The 19,954-nt window shown below is 30.8% G+C and overlaps 4 protein-coding genes across 10 annotated transcripts; 2 read left to right on the forward strand and 2 right to left on the reverse strand.

Moving 5' to 3' along the window:
• Positions 1–1,054: 1,054 nt before the first annotated feature.
• Positions 1,055–5,487, forward strand: LOC122402523 (protein AATF). Of its 3 annotated transcripts, none has more exons than XM_043405384.1 (3): positions 1,055–3,391; positions 3,543–3,827; positions 3,925–5,487. In XM_043405384.1, exons 2-3 carry the CDS (start codon positions 3,619–3,621, stop codon positions 5,315–5,317), a joined length of 1,602 nt encoding a protein of 533 aa, XP_043261319.1. In that variant the 5' UTR covers positions 1,055–3,391; positions 3,543–3,618; the 3' UTR covers positions 5,318–5,487. The 3 variants fall into 3 exon arrangements, with proteins under 3 accessions (XP_043261319.1, XP_043261317.1, XP_043261318.1); XM_043405382.1 differs by having other exon boundaries at positions 3,569–3,827; XM_043405383.1 differs by lacking the exon at positions 1,055–3,391 and having other exon boundaries at positions 3,461–3,827.
• A 1,046-nt stretch (positions 5,488–6,533) lies between these two features.
• LOC122402595 (serine/threonine-protein phosphatase 4 catalytic subunit) lies at positions 6,534–10,041 on the reverse strand. Of its 3 annotated transcripts, none has more exons than XM_043405521.1 (6): positions 9,851–10,041; positions 8,921–9,088; positions 8,696–8,848; positions 8,298–8,549; positions 7,938–8,176; positions 6,534–7,818 (listed from the first exon to the last, which is right to left on the reverse strand). In XM_043405521.1, the coding sequence occupies exons 2-6, from the start codon at positions 9,068–9,070 to the stop codon at positions 7,689–7,691; spliced, it is 924 nt and encodes a 307-aa protein (XP_043261456.1). In that variant the 5' UTR covers positions 9,071–9,088; positions 9,851–10,041; the 3' UTR covers positions 6,534–7,688. The 3 variants fall into 3 exon arrangements, with proteins under 3 accessions (XP_043261456.1, XP_043261457.1, XP_043261454.1); XM_043405522.1 differs by having other exon boundaries at positions 8,921–9,091; XM_043405519.1 differs by having other exon boundaries at positions 8,921–9,097.
• Positions 10,042–10,710: 669 nt separating this feature from the next.
• On the reverse strand, positions 10,711–12,359 carry LOC122402482 (peptidoglycan-recognition protein SA). 2 transcript variants are annotated; one of them, XM_043405302.1, is made up of 4 exons: positions 12,199–12,359; positions 11,681–11,894; positions 11,212–11,330; positions 10,711–11,046 (listed from the first exon to the last, which is right to left on the reverse strand). In XM_043405302.1, the coding sequence occupies exons 1-4, from the start codon at positions 12,203–12,205 to the stop codon at positions 10,862–10,864; spliced, it is 525 nt and encodes a 174-aa protein (XP_043261237.1). In that variant the 5' UTR covers positions 12,206–12,359; the 3' UTR covers positions 10,711–10,861. The 2 variants fall into 2 exon arrangements, with proteins under 2 accessions (XP_043261237.1, XP_043261235.1); XM_043405300.1 differs by having other exon boundaries at positions 12,151–12,357.
• A 783-nt stretch (positions 12,360–13,142) lies between these two features.
• On the forward strand, positions 13,143–18,164 carry LOC122402486 (ubiquitin-conjugating enzyme E2-24 kDa). Of its 2 annotated transcripts, none has more exons than XM_043405308.1 (7): positions 13,143–13,382; positions 14,192–14,276; positions 14,428–14,562; positions 14,643–14,693; positions 15,857–15,989; positions 16,994–17,141; positions 17,343–18,164. In XM_043405308.1, the coding sequence occupies exons 3-7, from the start codon at positions 14,432–14,434 to the stop codon at positions 17,438–17,440; spliced, it is 561 nt and encodes a 186-aa protein (XP_043261243.1). In that variant the 5' UTR covers positions 13,143–13,382; positions 14,192–14,276; positions 14,428–14,431; the 3' UTR covers positions 17,441–18,164. The 2 variants fall into 2 exon arrangements, with proteins under 2 accessions (XP_043261243.1, XP_043261244.1); XM_043405309.1 differs by lacking the exon at positions 13,143–13,382 and adding an exon at positions 13,467–13,582.
• Positions 18,165–19,954: the final 1,790 nt, after the last annotated feature.

Raw genomic sequence — 19,954 nt, forward strand, 5'->3', positions numbered from 1 at the left:
GAAGTATACAGGGTGTCCCAAAGATGTTGCGGGTCCTTAAAGGGGGTGATTCGGGGGATGATTGCAAACAACTTTTTCCTTTGTGAAAATGCTCTCCGGGGTTTCGTTAACGAGATATTAACAAAAAGCACCGACCAATCAGATCGCGCGCTTTCCGCCCGAGCTCCCATGCTAGCATGGCTACGCGCCGTGCTAGCGTGGCTACGCGCCGCGCTGCGACTTGTGAACAAGCAACTCGGCATGCAACGAGGAAAATTGCGTAGAATGGCAAATGAAAAAGGCGTAGCAAATAAAATCGAACACGTTGTCATGGTTTGTTTGTTATTTAAAGTGAATGATGAATAAAGGATAAATAGATGAAAATCACGTGTAACGTAAAAAGACGAATACACATTTTTTTTAGAGGATTCGAAAATAATAGTTATTTGAAGTGGGAGGATATGGAATACGTAAAATTCCTTGTGTCAATAACGTATCCACGAAAAGGAAATTAACGAAAAGTGATCGTAGTTCGTTATTGTGTTATAAATCCGTAATTTAATAACGACCAGCACTGTTGCTGATAACGAATAAGTCTGTTTAAAAAGCCCGGATAAATATTTTCGTACGAGAATTTTAAGAATTATTGCCGGAAACAAGCCATAGCTTGCGTTAAATTTAAAAATGAATGATTACCAATAAACTGACTAAAACTCACCCTTGTCGAAAATGCACCTGTAACTTGAAAACTTGTGTCACTGGGTCACTGAACCGATCCTGGTCATCGATGGACGAGCCCAGTGCACAGCTGATCCCAGGTATACGACACTACCCAAAGTTAAGGGTCGCAATGTCAGGTGCGTCCAGGTCAACGTATCGAATATTCACTTCACTGCACGGCTACTAACACTGATCACTTTATTTTTTTGTCGTGAAACGTATTGTTCTTACGTTTTAAAAATTGGTGGCCCCGAAAGGGGCCGATTGTTATTAATGAAAGTATTGCTCCACATGACGGCCTCGCGGCATCATGGACCCCGTTGAATACAATCTCGACTCTAAGCGACGAAATGTATCCTCGCTTGGCGTTTGAATATTAGGGAATTCTAACGCAAATGCTCGCACAGCAGCACTTGCGTTCCCGTTGTTCCGGGCGTACACCCAGAACATCCTATAGTACTCTTGAGCCGTGTACATTTCTACGACGGGTTTGCTAGCTGACTGACAGGATTTTTTTCAAGCAACTTCCACTACCCCGAAATAGCTTCTCTCGTTCCATTAGGAGTTAACTCCCACCAGGACAAAATTTAGAGAAAAAGAAACCAGCATTTGCTGAAAAAACACGTGGCCTGCAGAAGTGCAACGAAAACTTTCACAAAAGCCCGCGTTCTGTCCTTCTACTGCCAATGTACCCATTGCCTCGAGATAGAAAACATACACCACGTGTATCGGTTCGAAAGGGCCCGAAGAGAAGAGAAACAGAAAGTCTTCGAGTTGCTATAAAGAAGAAAATGCATACCATTCCTGTTTCACCTTTCCGATACCCTGAGTTTACGTCTGCTACGAGGCGAAACCAATTAAGTCATAAATTATCCGAAACTGTAGGAAACTGTTCTCTACCGCCGACTAGCGGGACAATACGGTCATAAACCGCAACCCTGGCGAAATGCTCTGGCTGATCAGCCTGATTAATTTTGGAGAACTAGAAATTACAGATTATTATCCAACATCAATACGCCTCGCGGAGAGACACAGGAAGAGGTGGGACCGCTGTCCACCATCTCTCGTCCGGAATACGTCGACGCGTATTAAGTCGCAGACCAATTAAGCGCGTAATTTATGACTTAATTGGTTTCGCCTCGTAGCAGACGTAAACTCAGGGTATCGGAAAGGTGAAACAGGAATGGTATGCATTTTCTTCTTTATAGCAACTCGAAGACTTTCTGTTTCTCTTCTCTTCGGGCCCTTTCGAACCGATACACGTGGTGTATGTTTTCTATCTCGAGGCAATGGGTACATTGGCAGTAGAAGGACAGAACGCGGGCTTTTGTGAAAGTTTTCGTTGCACTTCTGCAGGCCACGTGTTTTTTCAGCAAATGCTGGTTTCTTTTTCTCTAAATTTTGTCCTGGTGGGAGTTAACTCATAATGGAACGAGAGAAGCTATTTCGGGGTAGTGGAAGTTGCTTGAAAAAAATCCTGTCAGTCAGCTAGCAAACCCGTCGTAGAAATGTACACGGCTCAAGAGTACTATAGGATGTTCTGGGTGTACGCCCGGAACAACGGGAACGCAAGTGCTGCTGTGCGAGCATTTGCGTTAGAATTCCCTAATATTCAAACGCCAAGCGAGGATACATTTCGTCGCTTAGCGTCGAGATTGTATTCAACGGGGTCCATGATGCCGCGAGGCCGTCATGTGGAGCAATACTTTCATTAATAACAATCGGCCCCTTTCGGGGCCACCAATTTTTAAAACGTAAGAACAATACGTTTCACGACAAAAAAATAAAGTGATCAGTGTTAGTAGCCGTGCAGTGAAGTGAATATTCGATACGTTGACCTGGACGCACCTGACATTGCGACCCTTAACTTTGGGTAGTGTCGTATACCTGGGATCAGCTGTGCACTGGGCTCGTCCATCGATGACCAGGATCGGTTCAGTGACCCAGTGACACAAGTTTTCAAGTTACAGGTGCATTTTCGACAAGGGTGAGTTTTAGTCAGTTTATTGGTAATCATTCATTTTTAAATTTAACGCAAGCTATGGCTTGTTTCCGGCAATAATTCTTAAAATTCTCGTACGAAAATATTTATCCGGGCTTTTTAAACAGACTTATTCGTTATCAGCAACAGTGCTGGTCGTTATTAAATTACGGATTTATATCACAATAACGAACTACGATCACTTTTCGTTAATTTCCTTTTCGTGGATACGTTATTGACACAAGGAATTTTACGTATTCCATATCCTCCCACTTCAAATAACTATTATTTTCGAATCCTCTAAAAAAAATGTGTATTCGTCTTTTTACGTTACACGTGATTTTCATCTATTTATCCTTTATTCATCATTCACTTTAAATAACAAACAAACCATGACAACGTGTTCGATTTTATTTGCTACGCCTTTTTCATTTGCCATTCTACGCAATTTTCCTCGTTGCATGCCGAGTTGCTTGTTCACAAGTCGCAGCGCGGCGCGTAGCCACGCTAGCACGGCGCGTAGCCATGCTAGCATGGGAGCTCGGGCGGAAAGCGCGCGATCTGATTGGTCGGTGCTTTTTGTTAATATCTCGTTAACGAAACCCCGGAGAGCATTTTCACAAAGGAAAAAGTTGTTTGCAATCATCCCCCGAATCACCCCCTTTAAGGACCCGCAACATCTTTGGGACACCCTGTATATTCGTTTTTCAGGTATAATTACGATCTAATAAATAATACGTATTACCAGTTTATTCATTTACTATGAATTGTAAAATTATTTTAAACATAAATTTAATCAAATTCTACAAATAAATTCTAAATATAAATTTGATCAAAGTCTTAATAACGTTCCTGTGTGTAGGTTATGTTTATTTATTTGTTGGACAGCACATGTGAAACTATCGCGTAAAATTGAATCGGCATATTTTGTCGGAAAAATGGCTTTGAAAGCAAAAGAAAGCTTAGCCGATAAAATAAATTCTTTACTTACTACAACACCAACAAATTTTGATTCTGACAACGATGCTGAAGACACAAAGGCTAAAGTAGTTGATCGTTATGATGAAAGTGACAATTCGGAAAGCAATGTTCAACTTTCGAAGACACGTAGCCAAAACATTGATACCTTAGATCAATTAGACAAAAGGTACACATTGAATGTTTTTTGTTCATATTTTATTTTATTTCAATTAATTTTACTTACATTACGAATTATTAAATGATAAGTTTTGCCCATATTCTAGATACATAGGTAAAAAAGTTTCAAGAAAGAACATATATACCAGTGATAATGATTCGCTCGATGTATCGGGAAGCGAAGGAAATGAAGATATAAGTAGTACAGAAGAAGAAGATGACAATTACATAAGTAATGATTATGATAATAATAATGATGATTCAGATAACAGTGAAGACACTGAGGATGATAATGAAAGTGACAACTTGGACGAAGAATTAAGTTACAGCGATGAAGAAAGTTTTAAACAATATTCCAAAGATACAAAAAATGTATCTGATATCGAAGATCAAAATTACGACAATGACAATTCTGATACTAAGCAAAAAATAGATTTTCAAACAATATCGCATACAAACCTTAAAGCAGATATTGATAAAGGTAATTGTGTTAGAAGTCAACTGAAACTTTGGGAAAGTCTGCTAGAAATAAGAATAAAGTTACAAAAATGTTTAATTCCTAGTAATCAAATGCCTCAGTATGATATACACACAAGTTTAAGAGAAAATATGGACTATATGAAGAAAGTTGATGAAAGTAAAAGCAAACTAAAATTGTTATTAAACAATATGTTACAATTACAAAATTTGTTCTTGAAACAATATCCAGAAACAAAGAATTTATTTGCACAGAATAGAAAAAGAAAGATTGAAGAAAACATAAATAAGGAAATGATAAATGTAGACAATTCAATGGATGAAGAAATTCCTTCAGATACGGAAGATGGAAACGAGAAAGAAGATACGTCGATTTTAGGCGAAGACTTGGACGATATTACTAAAAATGTATACTGTAAAAAACTGAAACTTGACAATTATGAAAAAATATTAAATGATAATCATACATTGTACACAGAATATAGAAATTCTGTTATACAAAAGTGGAACGAAAAGACAAGAATAGCGAGCGGTAAATTGGATAAGGGTATGAATCAAACGACGTTAAAACAAATCGAATTTGCTTTAAGCGATAAAGAAAAATTACGCAAGAGAACCCAACTAAAACGTTCAGAATACAATATTATTGGCAAGACGGAATTGGTCGAAGATAACAACGAGAGTAGAAGAGTTCAAGAATACGATCCTGAAATTTACGATGATGACGATTTTTATCACCAACTTTTAAGGGATTTAATTGAATATAAATCGGCTGATATTACAGATCCTATACAACTTAGTAAACAATGGATTCAATTACAAAATATGAGAAGTAAAATGAAGAGGAAAATAGACACAAGAGCTACCAAAGGTAGAAGAATACGATACAATGTACATAATAAATTAGTAAACTTTATGGCTCCTATTACGATAAACGATACATGGTTAAATCATGCAAAAGATGAACTATATAATTCTTTGTTTGGTAAAATTAAATCAACAAATATAGAGTCTAGTCATTAACATTGAAATAATTGATAACATTTTATATAGCTTTACACAATGTAATAAAAAGTATTTTACAAGGTGTTTAAAAAATAATTATAGAAACTGTTAAATAAACCTTATAACAACTGAAAATTATTTCATTTTCCATAAATAAATAAAAGATGGTCCATGAAATGGAGCTTTATATACAGTTCGCGCAACTTCGGGAAATTGAGAAAGAAGGCGAGTGTGAGCCCTTCTTTCTTGATATGATGAAATACACGTTTTGAAACCCTCTGACCATGTTTTAACTATCGAAAAAAAAAGAAACTCTTGTTATTATTTCTATGAACGAGCATATATATATACATATATATAATCATCCAGAACCGCACCAGTTCTGGTATTTATACTCAATCGTATTAATAATATATATATATAGGACAGACTTCAGCTGTTCAAGAGCAAAAAGGAAAGGCTCTAATTCACATTCTTTATCGATTTCCCGAAGTTGCATAAAGTGCTGACCTGGCATAACATGTGGCTCGTGTGGTAGGATATGTCTGCTTTGTTCATCACTTAAAGCATTTTGCAGCGCCACGACCGACATGTCGTGGAATTAAACGAGAAGTGGGAAATACAAATTTTTCTTCAGTTTTCTTTTCGTATTTTTTAAGTCACAAATAATCGTTACGACGATTACAATGCTAACCGTTGCCCATACATAACATGCCAAACGTATATTCCCATATGTGAAGATAACTCCTATAAACTCGCTCTCACGTTAACGAGGACGCCGTGTAAATGTAATCAATTTACGATTCTCTTTTGTAACAAAAGCGAAAGACAAATTTTTAGGTGACAGGAGAAATATAAATGGGAAATCAACAAGATTTATGATCTCCTTGAGTTCAATTATTCATTGTTACCTTGAATATAATTATTTTAATTGTCCGAATTATTTGCTCCAGACTTAGATTTCAAATTTCAGAATTATAATTTGCGAAATTGTGTAATATAAACTGTTAATGTTTAACTCTTAATAACGTATAAAATATTGATAAAATTAGTACTATATTTTGATATTTATCTATACATATGTAATTTTACGTTATTTTCACATTATTGATTACCGTCTTGCATAAAAAAAAGTTTGACGTTATAGAGTAACCTTAATTATGTATAATTTTAGTTAATTTTCTCGTAAACCACATCTTATGTACAAATACATCGTGGTATAATATGTAATATTTATTGATACTTTTATTGTAAACTATTTAAATTATTCTCTACATAGATCAATAATAAATTTAACATTTACAATAATATTAACTTAAAATGTATCAGTATATTAAATACAAGGTATTTCAAAACGATGAAATAAGATGAAACAGTGGTGAGACAGCCAAAAGTCCTGCATCCTTTTAAAATCTGAGATTTTGTTTTCGTGATAGATCAAACAAATTTTATTCTCAAATAATGAATAAGAATGTTACAATTCATTCGTAAACTAGTTTTTGCCTACAACTTTGCTCGTCTAAATATTGGTTTTAAGAAATTCTAATTTATAAATAAATTTATGAATGAAACATAAAAATTAGTTTACAAATCAATGTAAAACTTGTATTCGTTATTCACGAATAAAATTTGCCCAACTGTGGTACATGTGCTGTTGTGCGGTCAACTGACTGGACTATAAATAGCATTTTCACACAGAGAAATACGTATACATGGAATTCACGTACATAAAAGCTTTACTTAATTGTTTATATCGCAAAAATGAAGCCTCGGATTACAAAATGATAAATAACTTTTACATTTCCTTTTTGCATAAAGAATTTACACGTTTCTGTATGTTCCATCGTTTTCAAATACCCTCTGTATTAAATTTAACGTTTAAACTATAACTGGTAAATTAATTGAATAAAAATGAAATGAGCAAAAATTTAAAAGTCGAAGTCTAAAACAATTTTACATTTAAATTACATTTAAGCAAAATTTAAAGTTTGTACTTGCGCTGTTAAATATAAAACTTGCAATGTAAAAACAAACACAAATCCTAATTAATTGCAAAAAATAAAATCATTTACCGTTCAATAGAGTCGAATATCAATTAATTCTATTACTAACCAAAATATAATAGTAGAAATACATGTATTCAATATATGTATTTTATCAAATTGGTTATTCATTTACCGTTAACACTCTAATATAGCATTCAGTTACAAACCCACCAATTTGTCATTTATCTATTATACTTTTGCGATCAAGCTGCTTTCCATCTTTATTGGACATGTGTACATGTATCAAAATACATATCATGCAATCGTTTAAGAGGATCTTTTTTTCTTTTTAAATATTTGGAGATATTTTGGTTTATACAGTCAGTTTCAATGAAAAAATTGTTTTATAAAAAGTAATCAGCTTGGGGCTTTTTACTGGGTATTCCTCGACTTTCTTGTGGTGCCGCCTCGAATATTGTGAACTCTCGTTGAAGGTGCTCGTTTAATTCTAATATCGCAGCTACGTTTCCGCATCTATTAAAAAGGTATTTTTTTAAATTGATAAAAAATAACATTAAAAGTTACTTTCAAATAATTTCGCGTGATATAATAACATATTATATACGCTATGCATAATTAAAGTAAACTCATACCTGTAGCAATAATTAGGTGCTGACCAAACAGTTAAAACAGTCTCGTTAAAATGCCATTTATAACCTTCCATAACTAATTGATGGGCTCTACATATCATATCAATGTCATTTGCGGAATTAAACTGTGCTACTACGTCGCTTCCGAAAAGATAACCAGCTCCACGAGGCGAAACTCCCCAACCTTGAGTGTCCTCGGGGTCTGACCAAAGTAAATCACACATTGGTCCATCATGTGGAACCTATAACAAATTATGTTCAGCTTTAGTTCACATTGTATTAAACATTTTAAGTTTTGTGTTTTACATGCAAAACGATTTATTATATTATTTTATTAAAGACTTAAACGTATTTTTCATTTACTTCTTGCTTCCTATCTATAGTTCTAATTTGATCGAGCGTTTGAATACTCGGAGATAAACCCCCGTGAACACAGAATATTTTTCCATCAATAATAGCAGACAGGGATAAATAATCAAATATTTCAGTACAATATCGCCAAACTGTAATACTGCCATATTTACGGAGACATTCGTCGTAAAAACCATAAACTTGAGTAATTTGTCGAGACTCGTGATTTCCTCTTATTAACGTAATCCTGTCAGGATAGCGAACCTGTAATTGCAGTTGTATTAGTAACTATAACTATAATGCTACCTTCAACGATTTTTTTTTATTCGTATTTCTCTTATATGAAAATTTCAGTTTACAATTATATTAAAACTTTTACTTAAAAAAATGACATCATTCTTTTTAATTACTTTTAATGCCAAAAGAAGGAGAAATGTTTCGACACTGTAAAATCCTCTGTCTACAAAATCGCCCATAAACAAATAATTTGTTTCTGGGACATCTCCGCCAACTTTAAATAATTCTTTTAGATCATAAAATTGTCCATGAATATCTCCACACACCTGAAAAAATTATATCTTCTATAAATTCAAATTATAATAATTCCTTCTTCATTCTTTTTTATGAAAACATACAGTAACCGGAGAATCGACTCTTTGCACATTACTTTCTTCTATAAGAATTTCACGTGCTTTTGCACAAAGAGCTTTGACTTCTGCTTCCTTGATAATTTCACATTTTTTTAGTTGTTCTATCTGCCAATCCAAGTCACTAGAATCAGCCATCTTATGGACTAATAAAGTCTGCTGAAACTTATATCCATTACCTTCTTTTTCGTTTTACAATAAAAATTATTTAATAATAATATACACATCATATTAGCAAATTAATTAAAACATGATTATTCGATAAAATATTTAAGATTAAAATAATAAATAACACCATTTTTTTTTAAATTAGACAAATGCTGTATATGAAACTAGTCATTTAATGAATTAAATATCTATTTATTAATAAAACATTATTGTTAAACAAATCATTTTTGAGAAAAAGTTAGATTATAGACACAAAAATCTGACCTACGAGTTAAAATGAATAACTCAAAATATTAATACGATTCCAAACTGGAAATAAACAAAACTATACTTTATTATCATTATATTCTAATTACCTTTTAAAATAATTACAACGTTAAATTAACAAAAGTTGAAATACATAAACTAAAATTTTATCCAAAGGAAATTAGTTTAGTTTAGAGTTACAAAATGTTTACTCTGTTAAGATTTAAACTAGAGACAATTAATATCTGAATTATTTATGCAATAAAATGTCTTTTGTATCTGCTTCACAAACATTTTACAAATTTTGTTTTCAAGTAATTACATATCAAAAAGCTATACACATTAATCAATTAAAAACATAAATAAATAAATAAATTTATCCGTGGAAGCGTACATATATTCTCTTCATTGTATTGTAACGAACAACAATTTAACGAAAATTTATTCTACATAACTGCATTATACAGAAATAAACAATGTGTGTAAAGGAGAAGATGAACGTACCTGATAGAGTATAGAAATCGAGGACTACACTAGACAACAAATAAAACGTATTTAAATAATACTAGTAAAATTGTTTATTTCATATCTAATACAACACTAATGATTAGTCACAATGATCAAAAAAATTTGATTTAACAAACACTCAACATTTCTGTACAAATGTCATTACAATCAACAACAATTAAGAAAGCCGAAACTAAATTTCGATTAAACTGGCATGGATTAAGGTAAGTTGAGAAAAGAAATTTCATACGAATTTGTTATTTCTGTTCTAGATCGTATATTATGTTGCGTTACACCGCGCAACCTATGTTGGTAACAATGAGCTTTTTACTATAGGCAAAGAGTAGGTAAACAAGTGCTTAGGCCTCGAGTCAGTTACAACCACCTTTGTAGCCATGTTGAAAATAAGTCTGACAACAGCGCTAGAGTCCAATTTTGACGTAAATACAGTTTAAGTTAAAGTTTAACTGTTAAACCACAGCTAACTCAAGTACAAGAGTACGAGGCTCGTATTACGAGTCATATCGAACAAGAGGTTTTAGAGCTATGGGATTTTGTTTTAAATTCGTGTTTGCATCTGTATACTTCGACATCCTGTGTAGAATTAGTGTCTCGTACGGTTAGAAAACTAAACAACATGGCGGCGCACTGGGACAATTCCTCAGCTCGGCTATGCGATCTATATTACTAGAGGTAACCTCTGATCGAAGGGATTATTTTAAAAACATAATTTTGTAAATATGTATTTCTGACTAATTGTTAATATTGAATTAAATCATATAAAAATTACTTTCACAGTGAAATGTTTTTGAAATAAAATGAAACATTGTTTCCAAGATAAAATGTATTTTGTTGTATAATATATAATTGTGCTACAGTAACTCCTTAATATAACATATAAGTTTGGGACTGTTCATAACATTTCAACAAGGTGTTCTCTACTAAAATTGCAACTTCACTATTGATAAAATTTGTATATTAAAATTATATAAGTAATTTAATTTTAATTTATGGATTAGAAAACCACTCTGGCCAATTTTGAATCTGTCCATATAGTTCGAGTCCCGGACTAGCGGTACTCCCGACTTGTCTAGCTGCAATAACATGAACATCTTCTCTAAATATTTCTTTAGATTTGCCACAGAGAATTAATTTGTGTGCTGCCTCCATCATGTTGTCGCTTGCAAGTTTCTCTAAAGTTTAAAAGAAATTATTAAACAGAATGGAATAAACAAGTAGAAATTAGAACGATGGTACTGGTACTAAGAAAAAAAAAGTGTTTATTTGATTTTTCAACTCTTTAGAAATTAATTTTCACAGACTACCTTGATCGAACCTTCAAATATATTTTAAAATACCTTGAAAATTTCCTATGAATGCAATTCCAAGCGATCTTTTATTATATCCATAAGTATGAGCTCCTTCCCTGTTCCATCCACTACCTTCGTATACATTTCCATCACCACCAATTAAAAATCTGTTAATTGAATAAAGAAATTAATGATTTTATATAATTATTGTTTACAAATTCATTGAAAAGTTATTTGAAATAAATTGTTGTAATTGAAGCAAAAAAGAAGGAAACAATACGTTTCTCTTATCATCTACAATAATTTTTTAAAAGTAATAAAAGATTAATAAAATAAATAGAAAATATCTTTGTCAGTTTCCATTTATACATTAAAATTACTTGTTTTATCATGTTTAATATATTACTAATGATTATCAATTTTTTTCATATAGGAAAAATTAATTGTAATGGAAATAATATTACATTCTTCTGCAAAATATTTGATATATATTAAACATAATATAAAAGATACTTAAGAATATCCCATGTCGTGCCATCCAAGATCATTCATATGATAAGAACGAATATTTTCAACTCTAGCAGAACAGGAAACTTTGGTGGTACATTCTGGTGTAACTGTATGATGGATTACAATGTAAGGAATGGGAAGAATCAAGTAATTCATGTTTGTTGCTTCTTGACCACCCCATTGGCTTCGACTTATAATTGTAGGGCAATTTTCATCTTCGGCTGTAAGTTATGAAAGTAACTTTAATATTTTTATATATACATTATAATACATTAAATAGTTCATAATAGGTGCACTGTAAGTTTTAAAGATATCTTTATATTTTTAATTATATAAACTTAATACACTAAAATGTAGCTTGTATAATCTTTACATTAAACGTTTTATATATCAAATAATAATAAAAAAATAAAGATCAAAATGTTGTAAAAAGTCTTTAATCACATTATATTTACAAATATTAAAATAATATCTTACCAGCAATGTAATTGAGAAGAATAAGGAAAGAAATGGTAAATATTTTACCTTGCATTTCATCAAAATTGGAATATGATTTATGCAAGTGCTTATAAAATTAGAAATTTGTGTAATTTTCTGATCCGAATATGACCAGTGTACAAAATATTATATTCAACAAGTACAGATACTTGCAACTGATAGATAACTGAATGTATAAAGTTCATAGTCTTGATCAACCTTTTTCTCATTTTTTTTATGAAAACAAAAACAAAATATTTTTCACAAAAATGGTATATGTGTATATCTACTTATACGTGTACATATATATATATATATATATACTTACGTATCATATCACATATCATATATAGATATGTATATATTCTTTTTTTCTTTTTAACTTGAACTTTTCTATAACCAATATTACGATGAAATAACAATACAAATTTTAAAACAAACGAAAATAATTTAGAGATACATAGACATTTAAATTTGATGATTATTTATAATTCGATATATCGATCTTCCTTAATTTTGAGTTTAAATATGTAAGTACTATTATTTTACACGTTAAATTAAAATATCAATGAAAATTTAGGTATTTAATTCGAGTAACCACCAATCAAATGAATCATATATAGTTTATTTAATTCGTTAATTGATTACATATGTAGTAATTATGTCGAAGAAATTTTGTATTTAACAATTTTTAAACTACTACATCTTAGAATAAAAATACTTTTTTTACAAAGTTTAATAAATGTTTAAATTTGTATGAATTTCGCAAATAATCCGTGTAAAATATATGTATATAAATATAAAAATTTGAATGAAAAATAACCGAACATAGTAACAGTTAACGTAATGGAAAAAAATGTAAAATAATGTAGGGGATTTGTTGAAAAGAATTGGTATTGTATATTCCTAAATAATGAAGCCGACAGTAGCTCCACCTAGGAGCGTCGGCTACCGACGTCCGCCGCAGCGGCGACAAAGTCAACATCCGGCGACGCAGAGATGCGCACGTTTCGGCGTTCGCCGAGGGAAAAGGGACGCCGCGACCGTGAATTCGGGACATGAGAGCGACAATGAAGCCCGCCAGCCTGCAAAGCAGCACTTGAGGATCACTCGTTTCGTGCAGTACGAACAACAAAGGATTTAGGCGGTTTACTTGTGATTCACATAGGATCAATCTCCGCTTCTAAACTTTATCCTGAAACGATCAAGAAGCTATACATTCTATCAGCGAGGTAACGCACCTCTTCCTCTCGATCACGGACGGTTCTATAATCCCCTTTTTAAAATAGAAATGGTTGATATATAGTATTTGATCTTTCGTTAGTCAATCACTAAATCCTTCTATTCATTGGATTTAATATATTTCCAATCATGTTACATAGAAGTTGATTAATGAGTTAATAAATACTTTTCTACTTGTTCTCTTATAAAGGTCGATATATTTTTGTATATTTTTCTATTGCACACTTCGTTTTTAGATTTTTGTTTAAAATATGTCTATTATGTTTTAATAGCATTACTTAAATTACAAACTTTTATCAGTTTATTCTGTTTAAAATTGTCTTGTGTCTATAATTTGAATTGGTTGGACTGTTTCACTAAATTTTCTTTTTACTGAATTTATTCAGTTATTTCAACAATTTTCATAGAATTTATATATGTATTTAATGTACATATTTTTATATTAGATCTATTTGGTTTTGGGATTGAATTGTTATTTTTGTGAATCAATATTACCAATCACATTTTCAATGTACATGTACAAATTTTACAAAGGGATATATAACCTTATATTGTATTTAAACTATGTACTTTTCTAAATAGAATTATTGAAAGATTTTAATAATCTTTTATAATTGTACGTACCATAGTTGACTTTGTTATTTTTAATGTTTTCAAAAAGAAACATTATGTTTTTATTTCTTAGTTTAGTTATCAATATGATGTTCTGTCAAACATATAAAATCAAAAAATATCATTCTATTATTTTTTGGTTAAATTTTGGATTAAAGGATTGTTTATTTGTTGATTCTTATTGCAGATTTGTCACCACTACTTTTAAGAGTGTTCCTTGTCCCTTTGCCTCGCCCTAAAAGGTTCTCGACGTCCATAGTTCAGGACACGAGGTATGCTTGGTTTTTTTGATTAATTTTTATTGTTCCTTTGCTTATTTACAATTGAATTAAAAGTAATAAAGTACCTGATTTGTGAATTCATTTCTTAGATATACCGTTTGATTTTAATTTATAACTTCTTTAATCATACAAATTGTTTCAGAGCCATGTCATCGGGCGCAGGTTCAAGTGGAACTAGCCGGGGGCGTAGTTCGGCGCTAGCAGACAATAAACCAGATAGTAAGGAAGCAAAGCCAAATCCAAAGATGTCAAAAGCTTTAGGAACATCTGCCAAAAGGTAGCACATTTATTGTCCAAAATAAAAAAAGACTATGCTACAGCAGGCTTATAATCGCTTAATTAATTTTCCTGTCACAGGATACAGAAAGAATTGGCAGAAATCACGTTAGACCCCCCACCAAATTGTAGGTTTGTATTTTTTTTATTAACTTTTACATTAATATCATACAATATGTGCAGGATGCAAGAGTAAAGTCAGTACAAATTTTGCAGTTTAATATGATTCAATGTACACTCACGCACGCATTTTTCTCTTCAATGACCCCATTTTCTCTTTTAACACTCTGTTGCCAATTAAACAATCTGTATCTCGTTCTTCCGTACCTTTAAACGCATGCTATTTTAATCATCGCTTTTCGATGCCTTTTTCCCTACATATTTATGGTATTTCAGATTTAAGTAGCCAGACTTGAGGTATGAAGGTTACTAGTATATTTAGTTTTCCTTTAGCACTAAATTAAACGTAAGTTTGATCATGGAAACAGAGGTACATTGATGTTGTTTTGTGGTCATACATTCATATTCGAGTCTGGTCATTTAAATCTGAAACATCCTGTAAAATAATGCATGAATAATTAAAATTGAACTATCCTAGCATCACTGTTTGTCTCTTCATCTTCAGTGACTGTAAAAACAAAAATCAGTTAGATGAATTTGCAATCGGTACTGCACACATATCCGTACAATAACAAATCAAAAATTTCTATATTTCTCATTGCATGTTTATTAGTATATTATTAATGAATGAGTGAAGTTATCACGATGAAAATGGGATCAAATACGACGGTATTTGACTTAATTTCAATTATATGTACGTTCTTTGAATTGTTTTTTTTTAAATTTATAACTTCATATAATTAAGAATAGTACGTATAAGCCCATGTTTGAACTTACTTTCATAGAGAAAACATTGACAATTCATTGGTAATACTCACAAGAAGATACAACGACAAATATAAAAGTTTTTATTTCGTATTAACGACCATGGCTGAAATTAAAATGCGAACAAATTTGAGTAACTGAAATACTGCGAATCCAACTTCATTTCTGTTATGCAGAAAATACTGTATCCTTACTGGATGTACCTATTCATCTATATAATAATTAAACTATCGTCTTTGCGTTGATATAATTGGGTCATCCATTCGTTTCTAAAATATTTACTTCAATATTCTTAGAAGCAGCAGCTTGTATTTTGATATTTTCATCTAGAGTTTTACATAAATTTCGTTTTAATTTTGCCTTTGGATGTTAATCTATTAAATAATGCCATTTTATTATTTGTTTTGTAGTGCAGGACCTAAGGGAGATAATTTATACGAATGGGTGTCGACTATACTTGGACCTCCTGGGTCAGTTTATGAAGGAGGTGTATTCTTTTTAGACATACACTTTTCCCCGGAATATCCCTTTAAACCACCAAAGGTATGCTAGTAATATGATTAATTATTTACCAAACCTTATTTTGTATGAAACGACGGCATTTATAATTTTGAGTAATCATGAATTCCATAACAATGAAATTTTCAATAAATAATTTTAATTTTATTGCGTTCAGTGCTAATTTTAATAAAGTATTAATAACTGTAATCTTTACATATTTACTTTTTTACATATTTATAAGACTAAATATTAGCGTCGTTAAAAAAAAAGATTTTATTCGTATTTTAAAATAATATAATATATAGCTAAAAAAAAAGGATATTGAAAAATATTCGTTACACGAATTAAAATATATAAAAAGGAGGGAAGAATTTTATACATCTTATTTAAACTTCTTCTTTTATTTTATAGTATATTTTATTCATTATAGTTGATCCTTTCTATTACTGTAGTTCCTTACATCAAGTAAAACGTGTAGTTATTAATTATAACTACGCGGTTGTGAATCATTTTTATTTCATCTTAATACTTCTATGTAAATTTAGACAATAAGACAGAGTATCGCAGATGTTAAAAAGGAATATAAATTATTATTAACAATTTATTTATTTTAGTAATCGTCTATTATTGTACAATTTTCTATTAAAATTGAGTCTGAAAATGATCCAACGAGTCCAAAAGTCCAAAATTAGGTACAGAAACAATAGGTAAAAGAAAATCATGTTATTATTCCTTTAAACATTCATATATTTTATACTATCCAATACTTAAAAAGATAGCCGGTGACCTATAGTAAATTTTTATATGGAGAGGTAGTGCAAGAATACAATGTAAAATTGTTTCTTTTTGAGTTATTCGTTCATAATCGTGACACATTTTAAATGGAAATTCTACGAGTGATTTTTCAGTCGCTTGCCGCGCTTTTTTCAGGGCTCATCCCTCAAATGGAAAGTCCATCGTGGGTCCCTGATGATCCACGTGGCACGGAAAATACAAGGAACGTGACATTACCAATACATAATTAATTGTTAACATAACGTTTTTAGGTCACATTCCGAACACGCATCTATCATTGTAATATAAACAGTCAAGGCGTAATTTGCCTGGACATATTAAAGGACAATTGGTCACCTGCACTTACCATTTCCAAGGTCTTACTGTCTATTTGTTCACTTCTAACAGACTGCAATCCAGGTAAAATAAAATTAGTAGTCATTTTAGTTGAACTAATTTAAAGACTCAAACTTCTAACTAAAATTGGAAAAAATTAATAAGTATTTAGGTAAATAAAGTGTTTCTTTTTTACCCTATTATACAATTTATCATAACATTAATATCTTTCCAAACGAATAGTGGTTAGAAGAAAGCTTAAAAAAATATTATTACGCGTTCCAGCGGACCCTCTAGTGGGAAGCATAGCATCACAGTATCTCCAGAATAGGGAAGAGCATGATCGTATAGCACGGCTTTGGACTAAGCGTTATGCTACATGAACAATTTTTCGAAAAGATCTGCCCTTTTCATTTCTTCAAAATGAAGAACGGCCACTTAAAGGAGCCCATTTAACTACACTGAAATTTTGATTATTCGAATTGACAAATTATTTTTAATGAATTAATGAAACAATGATTAAGTTCTTCCGATTAATCGAGTGTTATTTCTTATCATTTTAATCATCTTCCAATTTGATTGCGTTCTTTTAAATTATACTTCATCCGAAGTTCTTTTACATTTTCATAATTTACCAATGAAAAATTGAGCGAATCCAGATATGCTCATTGACGTGATTTTAATGTTTAATTTCGGAAAAAATATATGAAAATTTTTACAAACATTTGCCTAATTCATAAATCATTATGGGCATTGTTCGGCGAATCGTGATTTTAAGGTAAAATACATAAAAGAAAACATTTTTAAATCAAATTAGTGACTAAAATTGAAAGTTCGTAAGAATGTTCTGTTATGAAAGGTTTCAATTTGTTTATGTTTGAGTCGTTACGAATTATCATTCGAATAATCATGTTTCTAGTTCTCCGCATCTTCGAAAAACTTATTGTATCTATATGTATATCGATCGAAGGACCGCTTTAAATGAAAGACTCTTCAAGATCGTCGATTCGATCATAGTGATGTGCTTTTATATCGAGTATGTAAATGTGCCTAAGATGAATGAATGTGCGTACATGTGCAACCAACTCTCTTTTTCACTCTGTAACTCTCGAGACAGACTGCACATTTTCCAGAATGTATTCTTATGGTTGATTTAAATGACTAAATATTTACTTTAATTTCATTTTACCATAAATTTTTCATGACTTTTTATGAAATTTAATTTTGGTTAATTGTAGACGTATGTTCGAGTTGATAAAAAAAAGTTCCTAAATTAAAGGTCCTAAAATTTGATTTTTGTGATTGATCATACTTTATATATATATACATTTAATACATTTTCGTAGAAATATGTTTATTATTGACGTCAATAACGTTCATCAGTAATTTATACTATTAAAAAAGAAAATAATATTTCTTATTGTAAAGTACAATTCTACGAAACATTTTTATGTGAACATATTCAAGAAAGAATCAATGCCTAAAATTTTATTAAACACAATTTATTGTAGAACGTGTTTGAGAAATAGAAGTATTGGAATTTTAGGTTTCTTAAGTGATGGGAATAGTTAGTTCGTGTAATGTCAATTAATTGTAATAAGAGACTGTTATTATTTAAAATTTTTAAGAAATATGACTTGAGAGTAAAAGAGTGAAAGCGAGGGACCTCAGTTATTTTCTTTTGTCCTCTGTTTGTTTCGTTCATTTGCTCGTTTTAAGAACTCGCGATGAGATAGTATTTAACAAAGATGGGCAAAATTTTAATCGAATATTGTATAATTCAAATGTTAACTTTTATTCAACGAATAAAAAGTTCGTCTTTTTTTAGTTGTTTGACACTTTTGTTTAAATAAGAATTTTGCCCATCTCTGGTATTTAAAAGGATACGTCCATCGATAGTATCGAACAATAGGTTAGGCAATATTATGAATAATACGAATAATTCGATTTGTTAGTAATTACGCTGATAGTTATCTTAAGAGGCCCATTAAATTTTCAATTTTGTTATAATTCTATAAAAATTTCGCATCAAGAAAATAGAACAATTTAATTAAGTAATATTATTTATTTCGTCAAAAAAGGCACACGGCAATTTATGGAAAAATTGTTTCTGTGAACCTTGATCATTTCAATACAAAGATTAACTTAGTTATATTTATTCAGTAATAGTGTTAATAAATTACTTTCAACCGGTCTCTTATGAATTTAGCGTTAAATAATACACGAGTGCTCGTAATTAACTAAATGTTGCGCTTATTAAATTTGACAAAATTGGAATTTCAATCGTTTGAAATTCCTTTTTAAAATTATGTGCTAATTAGGCATGTGAAATTTAAATTGCTACAACTGTAAATAAACAAAATTTCTTGTATATTAGCGATAAATCGTAGATGATGATTTTTATCAAAATTTAATCGGTTACATTTTTAAAAAACTGCGATAACAGAAATAATAATCTCTTTTAATAAGTCTTACAAGGTTATTCTTTATGTTAGGAATAAATTAATTGAAAGAACAAATGAAGTATGTAAATTGTGAAATTTACTAAATTTTATTGTTAGGTAATGATTCAGATCATTTTAGCAGATTGCAGAATATTCGATGATAGATCTTTTTAGTAAAAAATAAATTTGCAGAAAATAATATTAATTATAATAATATTATTTTAAGCATTGCGACTTTAATATTTTAATTAACAATATAATTTCAAAATTAAGGTCGCGCGAGTAAGTTTAATTTTCTATTTGATTTTGATTACTGTTGCTAAAATATCTATTTGTATTCTGCAACATTTTCAAAGCATAATTTATTGATCTTTCGACCTCGAAAATTATATACAGATTATATATTGAATCTACTATTTTATAATTAAAGGCATAAGCAAAAAGGGAATGATT

This window comes from Colletes gigas, unplaced genomic scaffold (genome assembly GCF_013123115.1).
Source record: "Colletes gigas isolate AHSC1104 unplaced genomic scaffold, ASM1312311v1 Colletes_gigas_Sc00037, whole genome shotgun sequence".
Taxonomy (NCBI): domain Eukaryota; kingdom Metazoa; phylum Arthropoda; class Insecta; order Hymenoptera; family Colletidae; genus Colletes; species Colletes gigas.